At 40.6% G+C, this 18,932-nt stretch overlaps 1 protein-coding gene across 6 annotated transcripts in view; it reads left to right on the top strand.

The window, feature by feature from the left end:
* gab1 (GRB2-associated binding protein 1) overlaps positions 1 to 18,932 on the top strand; it is a 47,515-nt gene that overhangs the window by 21,256 nt on the left and 7,327 nt on the right. For 4 of the 6 annotated variants that reach the window (XM_058640959.1, XM_058640957.1, XM_058640956.1 and 1 more), the window contains 7 exons: positions 9,458 to 9,586; positions 10,216 to 10,381; positions 13,704 to 13,932; positions 14,192 to 14,284; positions 14,718 to 15,403; positions 17,099 to 17,193; positions 17,843 to 18,143. In XM_058640959.1, the coding sequence (XP_058496942.1) occupies positions 9,458 to 9,586; positions 10,216 to 10,381; positions 13,704 to 13,932; positions 14,192 to 14,284; positions 14,718 to 15,403; positions 17,099 to 17,193; positions 17,843 to 18,143 (1,699 nt within the window). The remainder of the gene's footprint in view (positions 1 to 9,457; positions 9,587 to 10,215; positions 10,382 to 13,703; positions 13,933 to 14,191; positions 14,285 to 14,717; positions 15,404 to 17,098; positions 17,194 to 17,842; positions 18,144 to 18,932) is intronic. The other 2 variants (XM_058640960.1, XM_058640958.1) reach the window with 1 other exon arrangement.

Here is an 18,932-nt window from a genome sequence, read left to right as displayed (position 1 = left end):
AGAAATACAGTTCAAACATACGGACTTGTTCACTATGTGTTTTTTTGTGTAGTATGGTTTATTCATTGTATCTATCAGTGAATACAGATTACTGTTCGTAACACATGTGTCGATTACATACAACTGTACGAGGTGATGGAATAGAAACAGAATTTAAGACTAAATGTATTTGCCGGCAATATTTTTTATAATTGTAATAAGACATTCGGTTGTAATCATTGCTTTATTAAATTTATTACACTCAACATGAAATTACATATATTTAAGCTGTTTTAATCACAATTATCTTTGTCATTATTTGCAAAATTTTTAATTAAATTCTCCTTTTTTGTGCATCATAAATGTTTTTTTTTTTTTAATTTTCATCATTTTATATCAAAACAAGCACTTTTAATGGAATTCTGTCTAATATAATGAATATCTTATATTGCCCACCGGCTACTAAATAGTTGTTTTTTCCACCTTTTTTTGCTCTATGTCGGCCCCCGCTTGACCAGACTAGATGCCCATTGGCCCCCAGGTCATTTGAGTTTGACACCCCTGGTTCATAACATAAATGTTGTAGAGGTTTGTTGTTTTGTTTGGAGCCACAATGAATGCTGCGTATGTGTAATCGTAGTAGACAAGGGACCAGGGACCTTATGAAAGTCTAACCCCTGTGTAGTTTGTTACTGTCTCAGTCCATTGCTACATTGTAGCTGTTGTTGACATCAGGTTGAGCATGCAGTGAGTTTATCAAACAAGTATGTAGTCAAATATAATTGTGATATCAGCAGTACAAGTCAAAAGTGTTTACCTTGTTGTCAGGGACTGGTGGTAGAACTGGCCAACTACTGACCCCCTGACCCCTGTCATTCACATTTCATGGAAGTCCCCTCCTGTCCGTCCAGCAGACAGAGGGGTTATGACGTTTGCTCAGCCTCATTTAGCCAAAGGACATGCACTTTGTACTTGTACGTTAATTGCCTTCCCTGGTGCTGAAGGATGTAAAAATAGCTGTTTAGCAAGAATTCCAGTCATGTCTTGCTAACAAAGACTGATTTATACAAATTGTGGCACTCAGCATAAGGGAGGTTTTGTCTCTCCTTTCCTTCTCTTTCTGCAGACCTCGTCACCGAGGCCCAGAGCGCCAAAACCTCTGACGCGCTTGACACTCCTCTCTTAGAACAGCCTTTGTTCAGCACAGTCTTAGTGTCCTGACAGCAAGGCTTGCACTGTGGTCTACAAGATTGCATATTTGCCAAATGCATTTGTGTCAGACTGCACTGTCATGGAAATGTTTGTGTTGTATTGTTGCATATCTGCGTCACCAGATGCCGCCATGTAATAATCAAATATTTGCCAAAATAGCTCAAAATGTCACATATGTGAAAATGAGAATGACTGTTTTGAGGTTACCCTAGAACAGGCATATTCAACCATCTGACCACGTGCCAGATATGGCCCTTTCTAATGTTCCCAAGGCCCGAGAACTCTCTGTAAATGAAGCTGAATTTTGATAAAACTTGAGCTATTTTAGGAAGAGCAACGAGTCTCAACGGCTCTCATCTGATTTGGGTCTGTACGTCACGTTACACATGCAACATGGTACTGGGTTGTGATTGGCTGCAACATGAGTCACTCATGCTGCTCTTCGTGGTCAGGACAGGTAAGAGACGCTCATGTTACTGGAACTGAACTGACAAAGTGTGTTGCAATGTCGATCGCCGAGCTCAAGCCACGCAAAGTTGACTTGGAAAATTGTCAGTTCCAGAGCGAATGAACAGAGAAATATGTACTTAGTTTACCAGCAAGTACAAGCACCAGAGCGGTGTGTTTAATATATAATCATGACTGCATTGCTGTGCTAAAAGAGCACATTAACTTGAAGAAGCACAAGTCAAATCATGGCTTGTTTTTTGCTAGTTTTCCCGAGGGCAGGGAGGAGCAGGGTAGGACCGTCCAGGCAAGGGCGTTGGTTACGAGACCGGTGAGGACATTTTAGATTTGGCCCTAAAAACTCATTGCTGCGTCAGAACAGCACATCACCTGTGTTCTCTCGTCCGCTCTGACTCGCAACGATATTTCTGCTCTGGTTGTGATGCGTTCACTGATGCTCGTAAAATCCACTCGCTCTCCTCTCACAGCATTCACGCACACATACATATTGCCCTGTCTCTAATATTGGTAGTGACATTCTGGCTTTCTCCAAATATTAATGTCCTCACTGTCCATATGCAAACCTACGCCCTTGCATCCAGGAACCTTTTCTAACGTCCAGGTACTATTAGCATCATTTCAACACAGTCAAGTGATGTCAGTGAATTACTGTGTAATTATTGACAAAACAAAATGCTTCATGTTATTGTCTGTTAGTGGGATTTAACTTTTGCACCTCTCTTCAATGTCCAACTCTGTCCCACTTTTAATTCAGCCAAATTATCATCATTTTCATTTTCTTTGACAGAAATATACATATGCCTACAAAACACCAGCATTTTCCCTGCTCTAGAGTCATCACCATTAATCTCAATACATTTCCACACACTTTCTGTATATCGACATTTGAAAACTAGTATTTTTTTCAGGACCCCAGAATTCTTAGAAGATAACACTAGAAGCTAATAAAAAATGCAATTTTAACATTTGATTATGTTGCACTAAGTAATGCATTTCATCTATGACTTCAAGCTGATTCTTTTACATTTTCTCACCTTAATCCTTATGGGACTGCCATGAATACAACACAAATAAATGATGACAGCACTCTGAAAACTATTGTATGTTTAATTTCCTGCAGAGGACAGATATGCTGTGAGAGTATAAAACTAATACATAAGAAAGCTTTTCTTAATATGTCACATCCACTGGCCGTAAAACATGGTCTGTTTTCTGTGTGGCCAGGAAAGGATTTCTGGCAGATGAAATGATAGCACATACTAATTTGTTCTGTTATCACCAGAGATCTTGACCTTCTCTCCCCCTGTCTTCACCCTATGCTCATCCTGTGCCCCATCTCTCCATCACTGATTCCCCATCACTGTGTTTTCCTGAGCAACAAACAGAAGCTTGTCCTAGTCAGGATGAGTCAGTGCAGCTGGGGGGCAGGTCATTTACCCACAGCCCACTCAGATGGGACAGATGGCCCAACCACTCGCACGCTGCTAAGTGTAAACTCTACATCCAGAGTTTGACACCTATCTGAACCAGAGAGAGCTCAGTGAATTGTATGAAACAAAAGTTAAACATGTTTTGATTTGGTCAAACCACACAGAATTATTTAACTTGAGTTGGAGAGGAGGAGACCCTGCTGATAGTAAAACACCCTGAATGATGAACACTAATAGCCACTAGAAACCTGAAAAAACAAGCTCAGCTAACATTAGAGTCAGCTAGGCTTACATCCCACAATGTAACACCTTGTGTTAGCTGAATAATGTTGAAGAGACACAGATTTGTGAATTTTACCATGCATTAAAATACCTACATACCTTCTGACAAATATACACAGAAGGTGTTTGACTTCATTTTCTGTCCATGACACCATTACCCTACTATATCTTCACTTAGATAATAGTTAGTTTCTGGCTGTATTCATGTAGAAATCTATGCAACCTTCAGCACAAACTGGCAGACGTATAAACTGCTTGGAACACAAATAAACTGTTCACATGTTGTTTAACTGTAGTGTCCTAGAAACGGCACACTGATCCATGTCCTGAAGAGACAGTGTTGTGTAATATCCCAACTGCTGGTGCTGCAGAAACGCAGGAACCTTGCCTGTCTCCATATCATTTACTATTGGAGGTACAGAGGATGAGTTTAAGTATGCAGTTTAACAGCCTTTGATGACAGTATATTCGCATTAGCAATTAGAGCACTTAAAGGCTTTTTAAGCTGCATTAAGCTGTCCAAACCATGAAACGTAATTAGTCTTTTAAGTGCAGTAAAACTGAGCCTGAGTGGTGGTTTTGGCAGGATGCTACACTCGCAACTAGTTTAAAATTTTTAAACCGAAGAATTAGACTGATTGTTGTAGAAAATGAATGTTTTGACAACTGTCCCTTTTTTTTATCGTGTAGACCATTGTATGTTTCCTTAAAAAACACAATGGTCCCCTTCACACCTGGCATTAAAATGTGTCTTCTGTGATCGTGTTGCAGTCGGATAGCGCCTGACCACTTGTAAGTACAGGTGTAAATACACCCGAGGACCGCTTGTTACTTGATCTGCCAAACCACTTCTGGAGGTGGTTGGAGACGCACAGTGACCACATTGAACCGAAGTGTAAATTCAACGAGTCTCCGATGAATATCTGCTCCACCCACAACAACTGTGCGAGCAGATATACATTACATAAAAGCCTCAGAGTTTGGGGTTTGTTTTGATCACCCATTCTACCTCAGCAAAAAGTATCATCCAAATGATGAAGTATTGCTGTATGTATGTACTCCCTTTCCTGCTGGGAGTTGAATAAGACCCTTTGCCTTTGTCATACTGCGATGTTGCTGGATCAGGAGGCCTCTGACGGCAGTGTGACTCCACTCAGTTGGCATCTCCTCCCAAAACTCCAACCCCCCCTTCCGTCATCATCATCTTAGTCAGACACTCAATGCCATCTCTGTTTGGCTCCCATAGTCTGTGTGACCGTGGTGGGCAAAAAGCATGTTTCTCACCCTATGAGAAGACACTAGGATGCTTGGAAATAGGGGGAGTGTGATAAAAGGGGGCTGATAGGAACAGCTGCCAAGCCATGATGCCCTCCCCATCCTGCTCCAGTATCGTCCCATGCTGTCCCATTCCTAACTCTGCTGCAGTGAACACCAGACGGAAGTGCAAGCTGAAGTGGGCTGTGATTGTTGAGCTATCTGAGTGGTTCACAATCAATTGGAGTATTAAGGAAGACCGGAATGGATGGATGGATGTTTACATGGATATGTATTACTGTAAACTGGTTTTGAAAAATTAGCCCTCTACATAATCCTGGCTACTATGGAATATGCAGTGGGACTAAAGGCCTCATCATCTTCTTCTTCGTGAGCCTTGGCAGGAGGTATGTAATGGTAGACAACTACAGTGTTTGGCTAAAAACATTTTTCTGTCAGTGATTTCAAAATAGGCTGATGTGGTTTGGCCTTGTGACTTAAATGAAAAAGTGATTGTATGGTATTTTATTCTGCCGAAAGTTTTTACTTACGTATTTAAATGAGTTCACTTTTGGGTCAACACTGGTATGGTCAATTTGTTTTTCCCCCCCCTGCCCATTTGTTCTTAGTGATGCCTGATTATTTCTATTACATCATTTCTAACCAGTGAAACAAACCAGACTACAGGGTTTTTTTGTTCATGTTGTGAGCTTTAATTTCATATCGGCTATGTTTTATATAGTATTTGATCACACATGCCTTTTTTTTTTTTACATTTAGCACACATAGCCCATTCAGATACAAAAGTACACAACGTAAAATGCATTGTCTGAATACAGAAACTGTTATTTCTGTGTGTTTTCTAGTCAAATTATAACAAAAACCACTTCAGTAATGCTCCAAAATACAAACAAATATGTGACTTGGGGACAAAATCTGATTACTGACTCACTAATTTGACAGGGTTAATGCAGTATGCATGCCCCTTAAACACATTTTTTCCTCTTAGTTCCATCTTATGTGTATATAAATGGAACTGTGATTCTCAGATAGTGTACATAGGTTTGTTGGGGCCAAGCTATCAAACTTTGGGTTGTCTTGTCTCTTATTTGGACAGTGTTTTCATTAGTCTTGTGTAAGTGCTTTTTTTTCATGCATGGTTGAATGTGCATGAAGAAAGCCGCGTAAAAGCCAACAGATGGTGGAGAGTTGTTCCAGTGACTGTGCCACTTGTCGTCCTAGAACTCGTAGTGTAATCATGCTAATATAGCAATGTGTGCAGAGTCCCTTTGAGGCTGTAGCTGTTAGAATCACAAAGCACTGCTTTAAAATAGCTTCTGATTATGATTCTGATACATTTCTGACAGTATAATGAATATGTGCACAGGGCTTGATATTGACCTGCCTGTTGAGGACCAGTGTAGGGCAAGTTTATGAGAAATTTACTCATTCAAAATATATTAAAAGTAATATTATCCATGTGTTTTCACATTATGTGCCAATAGGGCGTTAACTTTATTTTGTGCGTCATACTAAAATGTTGATTCTTTTTTATTAGTTGTTTATTGTGTGCATCAGTTTGTGGCTGCTGTGGATGCAGCTCTTGTTCCAGGTTCCAGTGCATGTTTTCCCTCACTTCCTCAAGTCTGCAAACCTGTGAAGGTCACCTTGCTGTGTCTGCCTTTACGTAACAAGTTCCCATAGCAAATGAAAAAAAAAGTATAAACCACGAGTAATAATACTGACGGTGTGGGCATGGCAACATTTTTATGAATTTCTTATGAACCTGAACTTCAAATTCAACTGAATAACATTACCATGTTCCCACACTTTGGACTTCTTACCCGACATACTATTTGATAAACTTTGTAGTCGGTGACTTCTGTCAAACTACAGTCAGACCACACTTACTCCTATATAATAATATAATTATAAAGGTTCTCCCATATAGGTTTTGATTTAATCTTGACAAGATGAGGTTTCTGATAGAGTGTCTGGTGGGTTTCTCTTTTCCATTTATTCAACCAATGAAATCTCACCGACTGATTATTCATAAGGGGACAGCTCTAACAAATACATTTGAAAGTTGAGGTTGACAGCCCAATCATACATATTTGTAACATTAATTCTAAAATAAAGGGTATGTATCATATGTTACCATAGATGGTTTACTGCCTAATAAACCATTAAACTGATTTAATATCGTACAACTTCACTATATTTAGAGTTATGGGCTAAGCATGTCCCATTTAAGTATGGAGGATGAAAAATGACAGATCTGTAAATAAGAAAATGAAGTAAAAAGTAAATATTTTTTTGTCCTCCATACTTAAGGAACTTGCATTGTGGGTAGTTGGGCGGGGAATTCTGGTCATTGAAGTTAAAGCTAAAGTTGTTGTCTGCACCTGCAGAGAGAAAGGTGTGTGTGTTCTTCAGTACTCTCAACAGTTAGTTGCAGAGCAGGAAAAGGGGATACGTACGTTTTCCACCTTTGACAAGATGAATGTCTTTCTGTGCTGCAGAGGCATATGCTGATACCTCCAGACAAGCTTAGCTAATACACAAAATACGGAAGAAGATGAGACCGGATAGGCTGCTACTCCTTCTATAATTCACTGGTTTTACTATTTCACTTCTATCGTTTTTTCATGTCAGCCAACTATACCAATCACTTTCTTCATTTGTACAAAATGCAGTCATGACAGCAGCTTCAAATAGTCATTTTTTAATCTCATGGGATCAGTGTTGTCAAGTGCACCTCATTTTTAATTGTGCAGACACTGAATACAACCATTTGTGTTTGTGGGTTTATTTTTTGTTTATGGCTTAGTGTGCTCCTGATAAGTGTTATTTTTTATTAACCTGTTTTCAGCAAAATGGGTTTTGGATTTACACACCCTCAACATGATTTTTATTAATTGTCACTGACCTGTTTTCTTATGAATTTAAGGAAATGTTACTCTATGACAATCAAACAGTTTTGTTAAACAGGTCTCACTTACCTCTGTCTTGAGCACAACACCCAGTTGTCAACACGCTCACCCTGGGCGGGCCTGGCCTTACTGTAACCCAAGCTGTCAGTCCGTCTGTTCCCCACAGGGTAACTTGACCCGGGATTGCTTTGTCATGTGTCAAAGAAAGACGGAGAGGGAGAGGAAGAGGGAGAGAGAGAGCGGGAGGGATCCTCTCCCACAAACATAGATGGCTGTCTTTACTCATTCACTTAAGCCTTTATGTTTCAATTTAATATTTATGTGCCTCATTTGGACTTTCAGTATGTGGGTGTGTTTGTGATTATGTAACACAAACCTTTTGAACCACAGTGTATTAAACATGTGCCACGTGTGTGTGTGTGTGTGTGTGTGTGTGTGTGTGCAATATTTCAGTGTGGGATTTGAATGGCGTTTTGATTCTTTTTGTTTGCAATGCTGTGTATTGTCGGGTTTTGTGTGTGTGTGTGTGTGTGTGTGGTTTCCGTGTGTCTGCAGCTTTGGCTGGCTGCTTGTTTCTTCTTCCTGTTTTTGGAGGGAAAAGTCTGATGCTCTTCATGCTGTCTCAGTCCAGGGCTTGGCCCACTAACAAAGAACACCCTGTGGATTGAAAAAACAGCTAAGGCTTTTAAGAAGCTATGCTCATAGCATTGTTAATATGGTCAAACTCTTTCCCCAAAAACAACAACAACAAAGCTCTAGTTTGCATTCCTCACACTCTGTTGGTATGCTGCCTGATCTATCTGATCTCTGTAGTGGTTGTTTGTCCACTGGGCCTTGTTTCTCATTTTAAACAGTCCTGGGAACTATGTTCCTGTTTTTTAAGTACTACACTATTCTTGAAACTTGCACAAAATGTCCTTAAATAGTTGCCCCTACTTGGGGAATAGTAAGGAGTGAAACATTTGTGGGTGAATCCTTTTATCTTACCACAAACTCTAGTGGCCACTCAGACAAGGATTGCTTTTATTTGGTGCAGAGCTTATTTTGAACACTAAACAAAGAAGTTCAGCCTAGTGCACATGACTTGGGACAATCAAGACTTTGCGATTTCCGTGTGTCAGATTTTAAACAACTTACTGTTGGTCATGTTCCCTAAAATAAAACTGCAAACATGTTGCGTAAAAACATTTTACAAGCAGGGCACAGTGTCAGAGTAGTGCTGAAAGTATTTGGTGTCTGACTTTGTATTTGCTTTGAAGGCCAAGAGAAGCCTTTCCCTCTCATTGACCTTTACATTGTCTCAACAACCCATGGTGTGACAACCATGCAACCATGCATGATATGTAAACAGTTTTCTGTGTGCTTTAAGTATGGCCATAGCAGATATGAATTTATGAAACCATCCCAGATAAGGAGGGAAATTTGATTGTGTTGCCCTTAAATATGCATGATGGGTGCTGCCAGTTTAAGATTTCATCATTTTTAACTTGCACGAAGTGGAAGTTATAATTTATATATGCTTATGACACTTCTATTTGCCTGCCATGCCTGAATTTGAACTGCCTCATGAAATGCCATATCCTCACAGACAACAAATTCCATTTGAAATAAAAGACCCCATTGTCTGTTTATCCTTACAGATTTGGTTATTCACCCCAAACAGGGTGCTTAACCAAAGTATGTGGCTTTTGTTCTGTTTCTCCCAGGCAGTTCTGGTTGCAGGCCTTTTCCCTGTGAAGGGCAGTGCAGCTGGTAGAGAATGCACACAGACAGACGAGCTATGCTAGGGCACATTGGCTAAACTGAAAAAATAAAGCATTTGGCCTGCCTGTGGTCAGTTGGGAATGGAGCAGTCATAGCCATACAACCTTTGGCCTCATTTCTGTGCTCACCCTGCAGGCATGGAAGAAGCGGTGGTTTGTTCTTCGCAGCGGCCGTCTGACGGGCGACCCAGACGTGTTGGAGTACTACAAGAATGACCATACCAAGAAGCCCATCCGCGTGATTGATCTCAACTTGTGTGAGCAGGTATGCTTCTCCTGTCACTTGCAAGTGAAAAAGCCCACTTACACATTTTTACCCATTTACGATAAAATCTTAATAAAAAGTCCACATGCAGCGAGCTGTGACACCGATCATGACACTAAAGTCACAGATTTATGCCTCACAAAAGTTTTTTTTTTTTTTTTTAAACTATCAGATTGACTAAAATACATCAATTACTATATACGTATATTTTTAAACTGCAAATTTTTTGGGTAACACTTAAGATTAGGGAACACTTAACTAGGTGCTTACTAACATGCATATAAGTAGCATACCAGACCTTTATTAATAATTATAAAGCGCATATTAACACCTTAATCGGGAAAAATCTTAATTCATGTCGTAATAGAGGTAGAATAAGGTTATGTAGAATAAGGTGTTAATACATGCTTAATAATTACTAATAAAGGGCTAGTGTGCTATTTATGCATGTTAGTGAGAACCTAATTAATAGTGAATATGTGTTCCCTAATCTAAAGTGTTACCATTTTTTGTACAGAAAAAGTGACGTGAATGGAATTATCAGTTAAACATAATAAAAACAGTTTTTTGAGGTGCAGCTTTTATATTCATGACCTTAATTATCTTTTCTCTTTGGTCTATTCCTCCAGGTGGATGCTGGGCTGACATTCAACAAGAAGGACTTGGAGCACAGCTTCATATTTGACATCAAGACCATTGACCGTGTCTTCTATTTAGTAGCTGACACAGAAGAAGAGATGAATAAGTGGGTTCGCTGCATCTGTGACATCTGTGGTTTTAACCCCACTGATGATGGTAAGGATTGGGGTTGAAGGGAAAGTTTTTATAGTTTTTAAGTGCGTTTGTCTTTAGGTTCTGACACATACAGAATGCTCACTTGACCATGTTTGCGCCACCTCTGTGCCAACACAGGAAACCAGGCTGCCGGTGGGCACACTTAGCCAACAATAGACTCAACAAATAAAGTCAATGCCTACTTAAGTTTATGATTTGCCAGTTTTTCTTGTTGCAAGACAATATTTTACGACTTGAAACTAAAGTTTGAGTTGTTTTGTAGACTGCTAACTCCAATTTCTAGAATCAGAAATTTTACATCATGGCACACAGGAGTTGTTGATTCATTGCTGCCTTTATCAAAATGTGTTATTTTTTTAATTTAAGCACTTGACACAAACATAACGAAGCAGCAGTAGACCAGCACCTCCTGTGTCACTGCAGTTCAAAGACTGATTTCTCTATGGATTGTGGTGTGGAAAAGTTAACACTTTACAGAATTCATCAGGAACGACTGGCTAACAGCAAAATAAAGTGGCCGATATATTCAAGATATTGCAAAGAGTTTATTAGGTGAGCCTTATGTTAAGTAGCTAAAATCAGTTTCCTTGTGTCCCTGCTGGCAGCCACGTTTTCCTGTGAGGGCGAGCATCTGTGTCACCTGCGATTGTCAGGCTGGTTCCAGGTGTGTGGTGCTTTGTGGGTCGGCACTGCAAAGTGTTAGAACCTCATACAACCACACTACAATCAACTTTCCACATGACCTACTGAAATGTACATACATACAAAAAAATGCCGAATGCCTGTGTAACAGCTTTTAAATCACCAGCAGTGGTCAAATAAACAGTATGATACAGTATTGGCTCAGAGGCTGACTCCTGTACATCTGACGTGTGCCTCATTTGACTGCTGTGCCTCAGAAAAATCTGCGTGAAGCAACTTAATGTACCAGAAGGCCGCTATTCAGTACAGCCCTTAGCCAAAGAACTAATGATCTATGTGTTGATCCATGAGTTTTGTTGAGTCTTTAGTTACTCTTGGATAATCAAAGCATTGTGTGCCTAATGGTCTCACTGCTTATATTTGGTTCTCTTTGTTTAACTGGGGGTCAAGTTTGCTGTCCTTTGCATATTGTTTTTTTTTCTCTTTGCCTTGAAGTGTGTGTACTAATTGCATCTCAGTTTTGGTTCTGGTTATTCTTCTCTATCTTAATGTGTAAGGATTTCAGTCTGTGTAGTAAGAAGTGGCTTCAGCGTTGTGCTGCTTATTATTATTTTTTTAAACCTGGCAACTGACTCAGTGCTATCCTGCTCCAAGGTTGTCTTCTCCAACAGAATAGAAACTATAGGCGCTTTTCCATTATACAGTTCTAGCACTTCCCGGCGCAACTCATCGTGGTCTTTTGCTTTTCCATTAGGGATAGTAACTGATACCTGGAGCCTTTTTTGTCTGTGACATGAACGATTATGTGAACAGATATTTTTAATTAATTGGTTGTAATGATTCAGTACACCAAAAATAATTGTGTCACACTATGACAACCCCGCCCCCATTGAGGAGGTACTATGAAATAATGGAAAACAACGTGCCTGATACCGAGTAGAGTAGAGTAGAGCCGAGCAGTGCTAGAACTATAGAAAGAAAAAGTGCCATATGTCTCCATATGCCACACTGATAACGCCATTGATGAGACTTTTACAGCATTACTGAAAATAGCTATTAAAGGTGAAAACAAACTGTGTTATTATTCAAAGAGAAAGAGTCATATCTGTATAGACAGTCTTCTCCACACATTATTCTCACAAAATAATGTCCTTGGCTCTCCCATTTGCTGCAGCTAACCCTTCTCTGCATGTGAGACCCAACTCCCACTCATCTCTTCTGTTGTGTGTGGCCACACTACAGTGCTTCATGGCTGGGCAGATATCAGAGGAGAAAACATTAGGTGGGATGGGGAATGAAGGCTCTGAGAGAGTGTGTAGGAGATATGGATGAATATGAACAGAGGGGGTTTTCCCTTTTCCACTATAAATCAGCCTTAATACATTCATCTCACTAAGTGGAAGAAAGGGACAGCAGATAGCAGAGAATGGAGGGGCAAATGCAGCATGTAGAGTGAAAGAGAGAGGAAATTATTTTTAAAAAAGAGAAATGGGGGACCTTGCATGTGATAAATTCATGGACATTTTAGAAGAGTGGGAGGAGAACTGTGAAAAAAGGAGAAAGAAGTAAGAAGATGTGGACTGAAAGCATAGACATACCATCTTTGCTCTGTCAACTCGAGCAGAAGGATTTGAAAAAGACTCTGAATTTGGAAACTCAGCATGACAAAGCAGAGACCTTGAGGAAATGCTGTCTGAGAACGAGTGTGTGGGATTCTGAAAGCAAACACGGTTCTCAGGCTGTTTACCAATAGGATGAGTTGTATAAGTGGCGTCATACGTGTACAACAAGTGTTGAACTGATGAAAATACATGCATATGAAGGGGGTTTTTCTTCTGTAAAATTAAATGCATGGACCTGAAGCCAGAAGTTACATCATGCCAATGCAGGCGTCCTGTGCCATCAAAATAAGATTAGAGACATTAGTTATAACTTTAAAATTCGATTAAACTTCAAAATGTACCGTGTCCATAAGCTTGACTGTATATTCTACTTGAAATCTGCCCTAGTAAGGTTAGAGGTTGTTGAGGCTTGATAGTTACATTGTGAGTGGGTATCCTTCTGTGTTGGGTTTGAAATTGTTCAGCAAAGAAGTATATTTGGAACTGTTTGAAAGGTATATCTGAGGTTCTTTGCAAAGTGGATGTTTTCGTCCACCTCCCATTCGGACGTTGTTGAGATGTAAAGTTGATGTAGTGTCGGTACAAAGAAGCAGTGTGTGACTACAGACTGTAACATCACAGTCTTGTTGCTAGGAAACAACTTTGGTCCAAGTTAACTCTGCCAGAGTTGATATTAGTAAACACAGCTTTGTTTGTTTGTTTGTTTGTTTCCCCTCTGCCCCCAAAATCAGCTGCACCGGCTTAATGCCTTTAAAGAAGCAGACGCCTGTCTGTTTGCATTAGAGGTTCAGTAGGAACCACAGCGTACCAAGAAGTTGAAAGAGTATAAATGTGAAAATGCAATGATGTTTATCGATCATTTTAATCTGTGGTTGCATTCTATACAGTAACCCCACTCATTTGTTAGTGGTTGTACTCATCTGTTCAGTAGAGGTACCCTCTCTAATGTAAGTTGTGGAAAAACCTGTATTGTATTTGAGCTTTTGTGTTTTGAGGCACACGGCGTATTCATCAAAATAAAGGAGCTAATCCCACTCCATATTGTTTATCTCCACCAGAGGCTGCAAAAGCTGCTCACCAGTCAGTCATCGGAAGCCTGGTGGTGGATACCCCCCCACACCCAGCACTGGGGAATATTGTTGGCCCAGCAGCAGGGATACTGTCCAGCGTGCCTCCTCCATACCAGCCAGTCAATGTGCGACACCTGGACTCTCAGTCCAGTACTGAAGAGCCTCAGGATTATCTGTGGCTGGTGAACTGTGAGAGTAAAAAGCCTGAACCAAACAGGTGAGTTTGTTAGTGGGTGTCAGCATATTACAATATAGTTTAAGTCTATTATTATGATAATAATAATAATAATAATAATAATAATAATAATAATAATAATAATAATAATAATAAAAACCGTATTTATGTGTTACAAAATGTTTGAACCACCTTGCTATTCTGTGTCGTGAGCTCCTCTCTGTACATGTTCTCCCTATTTATTCTTTTTGTGTGTTTCCTCTGCACTGCCACTCTTGTCTCTGCTGTGTGGCGTGTGCAGCTCAGTACAGCTCCACTCTCCATTGGAGGGAGACCAGGAGTATTTTCTCCTGGAGGAGTGTGAGAGCAAGACTCTTCCTCCACAGGCTAGTCTGTGAGTGGCCAGCCATCCAGCTGGAACTGCTTGCCTGTGTGGAGTGCTACACATTTGTGTTAAAAAAAGAAAAGAAAAAGAAAGAAGCCAAGACACAAACAAATACTTCACACCTTCTCCTGCACATGTACATGAGTTTTAGTGTTGGATTTAAGGTTGTTTTTTTTAACCTCTACCACATAACAAATAAACACTGACTTGTACTTGGCTCACAATAAACTTATATTGATTTTATCATTGCCTGCATGTTAAGAAATGACCTCACATCTATTGAGTAGCATCACTGATGAGTTGGTACTGATGGCTTGCAAAGAGTGCTGTGTGTCAGCGAGACTGGTGTGGATTTCTTAACTTCTCCTAATCACTATGCTTTTTGTGGATATTTGATTCACTCGTGTTTTTTTTATTTGTATTATATGTATTCTCTTCTCAGAGCCCATGCTGAGTGTTCCAAGTCTACCTCTTCAGAGACGGACCTGAATGACAACCTCCCCTCTCACCGCACACCTACATCCTCCACCTCCTCGGCCAAACACTCCTCGCAAAACGGCTTCTTCCCTCAGCACCCGGCCCCTGCCTCTGCCTCTTCCATCTACGACTCTCCTCCGTCACGTGGTGCCTCACTCTCAACTGACAGCGGCCTTTACCACCTCCCTCGCAGCTACTCCCAAGACACTGTGCTGCTTCCAAAGTCGGCGTCCTCCCCCCTAGCCCACCCAGACAGTGGGGATGCCTCTGAGCTTTATGTCTTCAACACACCGTCACGGAAGCCGTCAATGGAGACACAGTTGCGCAACCTTTCCATCAGTTACGATATTCCACCCACGCCCGGAGCGAACTGTACCTACCAGGTGCCCCGCACGTTGTCATCGTCGACAAGCGTAGGAGGCTCAGAGGGTGGGGGAGATGTAGTCCCCCCTCCAAGACCACCAAAGCCTTCACTCAGTTCGACCTCAGGACCCCCACCACCCCCTGCTGAGCGCTCACCTACGGACACCTATTGTGTGCCTCGCTCAGCCTCAGAGACAGACGGGAACTACTGTGTGCCTACTAGTGCTGGGAATAAGGCCTTACGCAGCAACACTATAGGAACTGTGGATTGTTCACGCCTCCGCAAAGGTTTGTGTTTTGTAGTTTCTTTCCACGTATTTACTGTCGAAGTAGAAATTTCCGATGCTTTGGAAAAGTGAAATAAGTAAATGTGCTTTATGATCTGGAAATATAAAAGTCTAAATATACTGTACAAGGACATCTTCATACACACAGCTACTTTGTTCTTTACCGTTTTGTGTGGTGATATTTTTCACTCACAAGATATCTTATAAATGGCTTATGACGCTTTTGCGAGACTTACATATTGGTATTAGGTACCTGTTTCACTATTTTGATGAATATAGGTTACAATACTCAGTGCAAACGTTTACAGGCAAGCCCTGTTCATTGTGGGCTGCTTGGCAGAACAGTGGTTAGCACTTTGCCAGTTTAAATCCCAGCTTGGGCCTTTCTTTGTATAGTTAATATGTTTTGTAAAGTGAGAATATGTAGTAGGGTAGAGTCCAAACAAATGTGCATTGGGATAAAGGTAATGGAGACTTTATATTGCCCCAAATGTGAACGTTGGCCATGTGATAGGCTGGCAACCTGTCCATGGTGTCCCATGTCTCTTGCTGCCAGCTGGAACTGGCTCCCACGACCCTCTAAGGATAAACAGTAGAGAGTGAATGAAAAGATTCATTGTGAATCATCATATAAACTCATATGCCACAGATATCTTTAGCTACTTATCAGAAGTACTTTATTGTTGTGTAAAACCTAATGAGCATTGGTGCAGTCGAGCCGTACACTAAATACACTGAACATGCTGGTGTAATGGAGTCAGGAATGTGCCATGTAACACAGCCACCACCAAGACAGGTCTTCCTTACATACAGATGTTATTCTGGTTATTATTCCTTACCTTTGGTTCAGGCTATGAAGTAGAACAACAAGTGTGTAAGGGGCTCAGCAGGAGATAAATCTGTCCAATCACAGCCTGAGAAGATCTCCTGTATATTAATAGTTGCATACAACTGGAAAATAACAATAATTATTATAAAAAAAGGTTTACCACAATAGCGCAAACCCTTAATTATTTTTCTACTTACTCTTCCCTCTTGTGGTGACAAATGTCATTACAGGCGTATCAATGACAAGATAATTGCACGTGTGGTGAAACCCATGTGTTTTATAATTTCACACTGAATTGGGGTTTAAGCCATATTGATTATGCATCTGAATATAAAGATTTGTAAAGTGGAACCAAAGTCAAAAGTATTTTCACTGTAATGAGCACAGGATTTCATTGGACACTGAAGAAAAAGAGAAAAAAATATTGATTTGCATGAAAGCATACAGTATTTTACCCAAATGATATGTCTCATTGTAATTGTTCCCCGTCATGATCTTACCCCCACTTAGTCTTCCTCAGCTGACACTTTCATCTGCAGAACATGCTCTTCCTAGAAGTCCTGTGGTTCTTGAGGCCGTAAGTGAAATACATTAGTGACTGCATCAGTGCATAAATAGGAGGCCAAAAACAGTACTCATTTAACTGACAATAAATAAATATTATCTTTATAGTTTTATCAAATCACACACTTTAAACTGAGTCTTTGTTGTGTATAGTATAACAAGTACATTATTGATGAGAAAATTAAAATGTAATGTATGATGTCTTGCACACATAAAATGATTGCTACTACTGTTTACATACGTCCACTATGTATTGCAGTAATGTACAGTATACCTTTACTTATATGATGTTTTTTTTTGCAGATTTTGGATCCCAGGATTGCTACGATATTCCTCGATCATTCCCCTCTGACAAAAGCTGCTCGTTTGACTTCAACGAAAGCTTCAACAGCTACTTCGTAAGTGATGGGCTCGTAATAATTTTGATCCCCACTATGAATTTAAGAAGTGGCTGACACCCGGCAGAGAAACCTTATTCACACTGTGCTCGGATTTATTCTCCATGCTCAGCAAATATGTTTTTTTGCAGTGTCGTGGTCGTCATGGAGCCTTTAATGGTGTTTTCTAAATGTCTACAAAAACTATTAGTCAACCCTTACTTTTACCAGGCTAACCTTACATTATTTAGAAGCACAGTCAGGGGTTACAGCGTCTCGTTAAAGGGAACTCGTTAGCTTTTAGGCTGTGATTGTGTTATGAAATGACAAGATACAGCAGTTGTTTCAGGCTAAAGAATACTTATACTATAATCACTCGCTTGAATCTGTTGACCTTGCAAGTTTTGTTTTTGGTTAAATCACAACTGAACATTAGAGTTAGCCATTCCTGCTCGTCTCCATTACTCACTCCTCCTATCTACAGTATGTGCCGTGTCTCGTGGTGGCTCTAAAACCCATGCATCCGTATGTGTTTGTATTGGTAGAACTCACTGAGTTTATCTTTGAATGACTCATTTGAGTTGCCTGATTTTAAAAAGTGGCAGTGTTACACGAGCAGTGTCCTTTTGGTCTGTAAACATGTATGTACTACTTGCTTTGCTGCCCCCAGAAAAGCAAAGGCATGATGCCAGTGGGCAGCCAGTCCACAGAAGAGGTGGACCAGAACTACGTTCCCATGAGTGCCAACTCCCCATCACATCATCACTCAGGCAGTTTGTCAGAACCAATGCACGAACCCAACTATGTGCCCATGACTCCCAGCACCATGGAGTTCTCCTCTCTGGGAAAACAGGTCCCACCACCAGCCCACATGGGATTTCGCTCAAGTCCCAAGACCCCTCCTCGCAGGCCAATGATCAGTGACTGCCAGCCCCCACCCGTGGACAGAAATCTCAAACCTGATCGAAAAGGTGAGTAGAAAGTAGGTGTGCATGCACTTATTACTGTGATGTGGTTTGTACATATTCTGTGGATTTGTCTTGTTGGTGCTGTGGTGGGTTTAAGGTGTCTTCACTTGAATTTAACTTTTTTAAGTCTGCTCAGTGTTTACCATGCTCTGTCTAACACGTAGCTGCTATTCTCACAGTGCTGGCTCGTTGTCATAAAGCCTTCATGTCTAAACATTCTTTTCATCCCACTTTAGTTTCCATCATTAATGTGGAAAAAACATTTTCTCTCATTTTGTCTCTGTTGTTTTAAATGTCACCATCATCATTGGTACCTGCAGTTTATTTCACCTCTTGATGAATTAGTTTAGTGCTTGTTACATCTTCTTACATCCAACACAGCTAGCCTTGTCAAAAGCACTTTTGTTACGGGCTCAAGAGGCCCTGTCAAACGTTTTGGAAGGGGCTGCTCCCTGTGCCATGGAGTGACTGAAGACTGGAGTGGTCACCTCCATCTCCTTTGTCCCCTTCATATGAATGGAGCCCTTTGATAAACGACCTAATAGTGAAGGGAATTACAATCTGGGCAGATTGAAAGGCTGAGTCATAGGCAGTGAGTGAAAGAGGGTTAAGGAATGACAAGGAGACATGGAGTCATTACACAGCCAAACCAAAAGTCTCTTTTTGGGGCTGTTTTAAAGTTTTAAATTTCCCACTGAGAAATCCCATGCTTTCATTTTTATTGTGGTCTCCAAGCTTTACATGCATTGCTGCTGGACTTCCATGATGTAAAGTTATAAAATGTGGGGGGAG

This window comes from Solea solea, chromosome 10 (genome assembly GCF_958295425.1).
Source record: "Solea solea chromosome 10, fSolSol10.1, whole genome shotgun sequence".
Classification (NCBI taxonomy): Eukaryota; Metazoa; Chordata; class Actinopteri; order Pleuronectiformes; family Soleidae; genus Solea; species Solea solea.
Note: the sequence above shows the minus strand (reverse complement) of the source record. Positions and strands in the feature narration are given on the sequence as shown.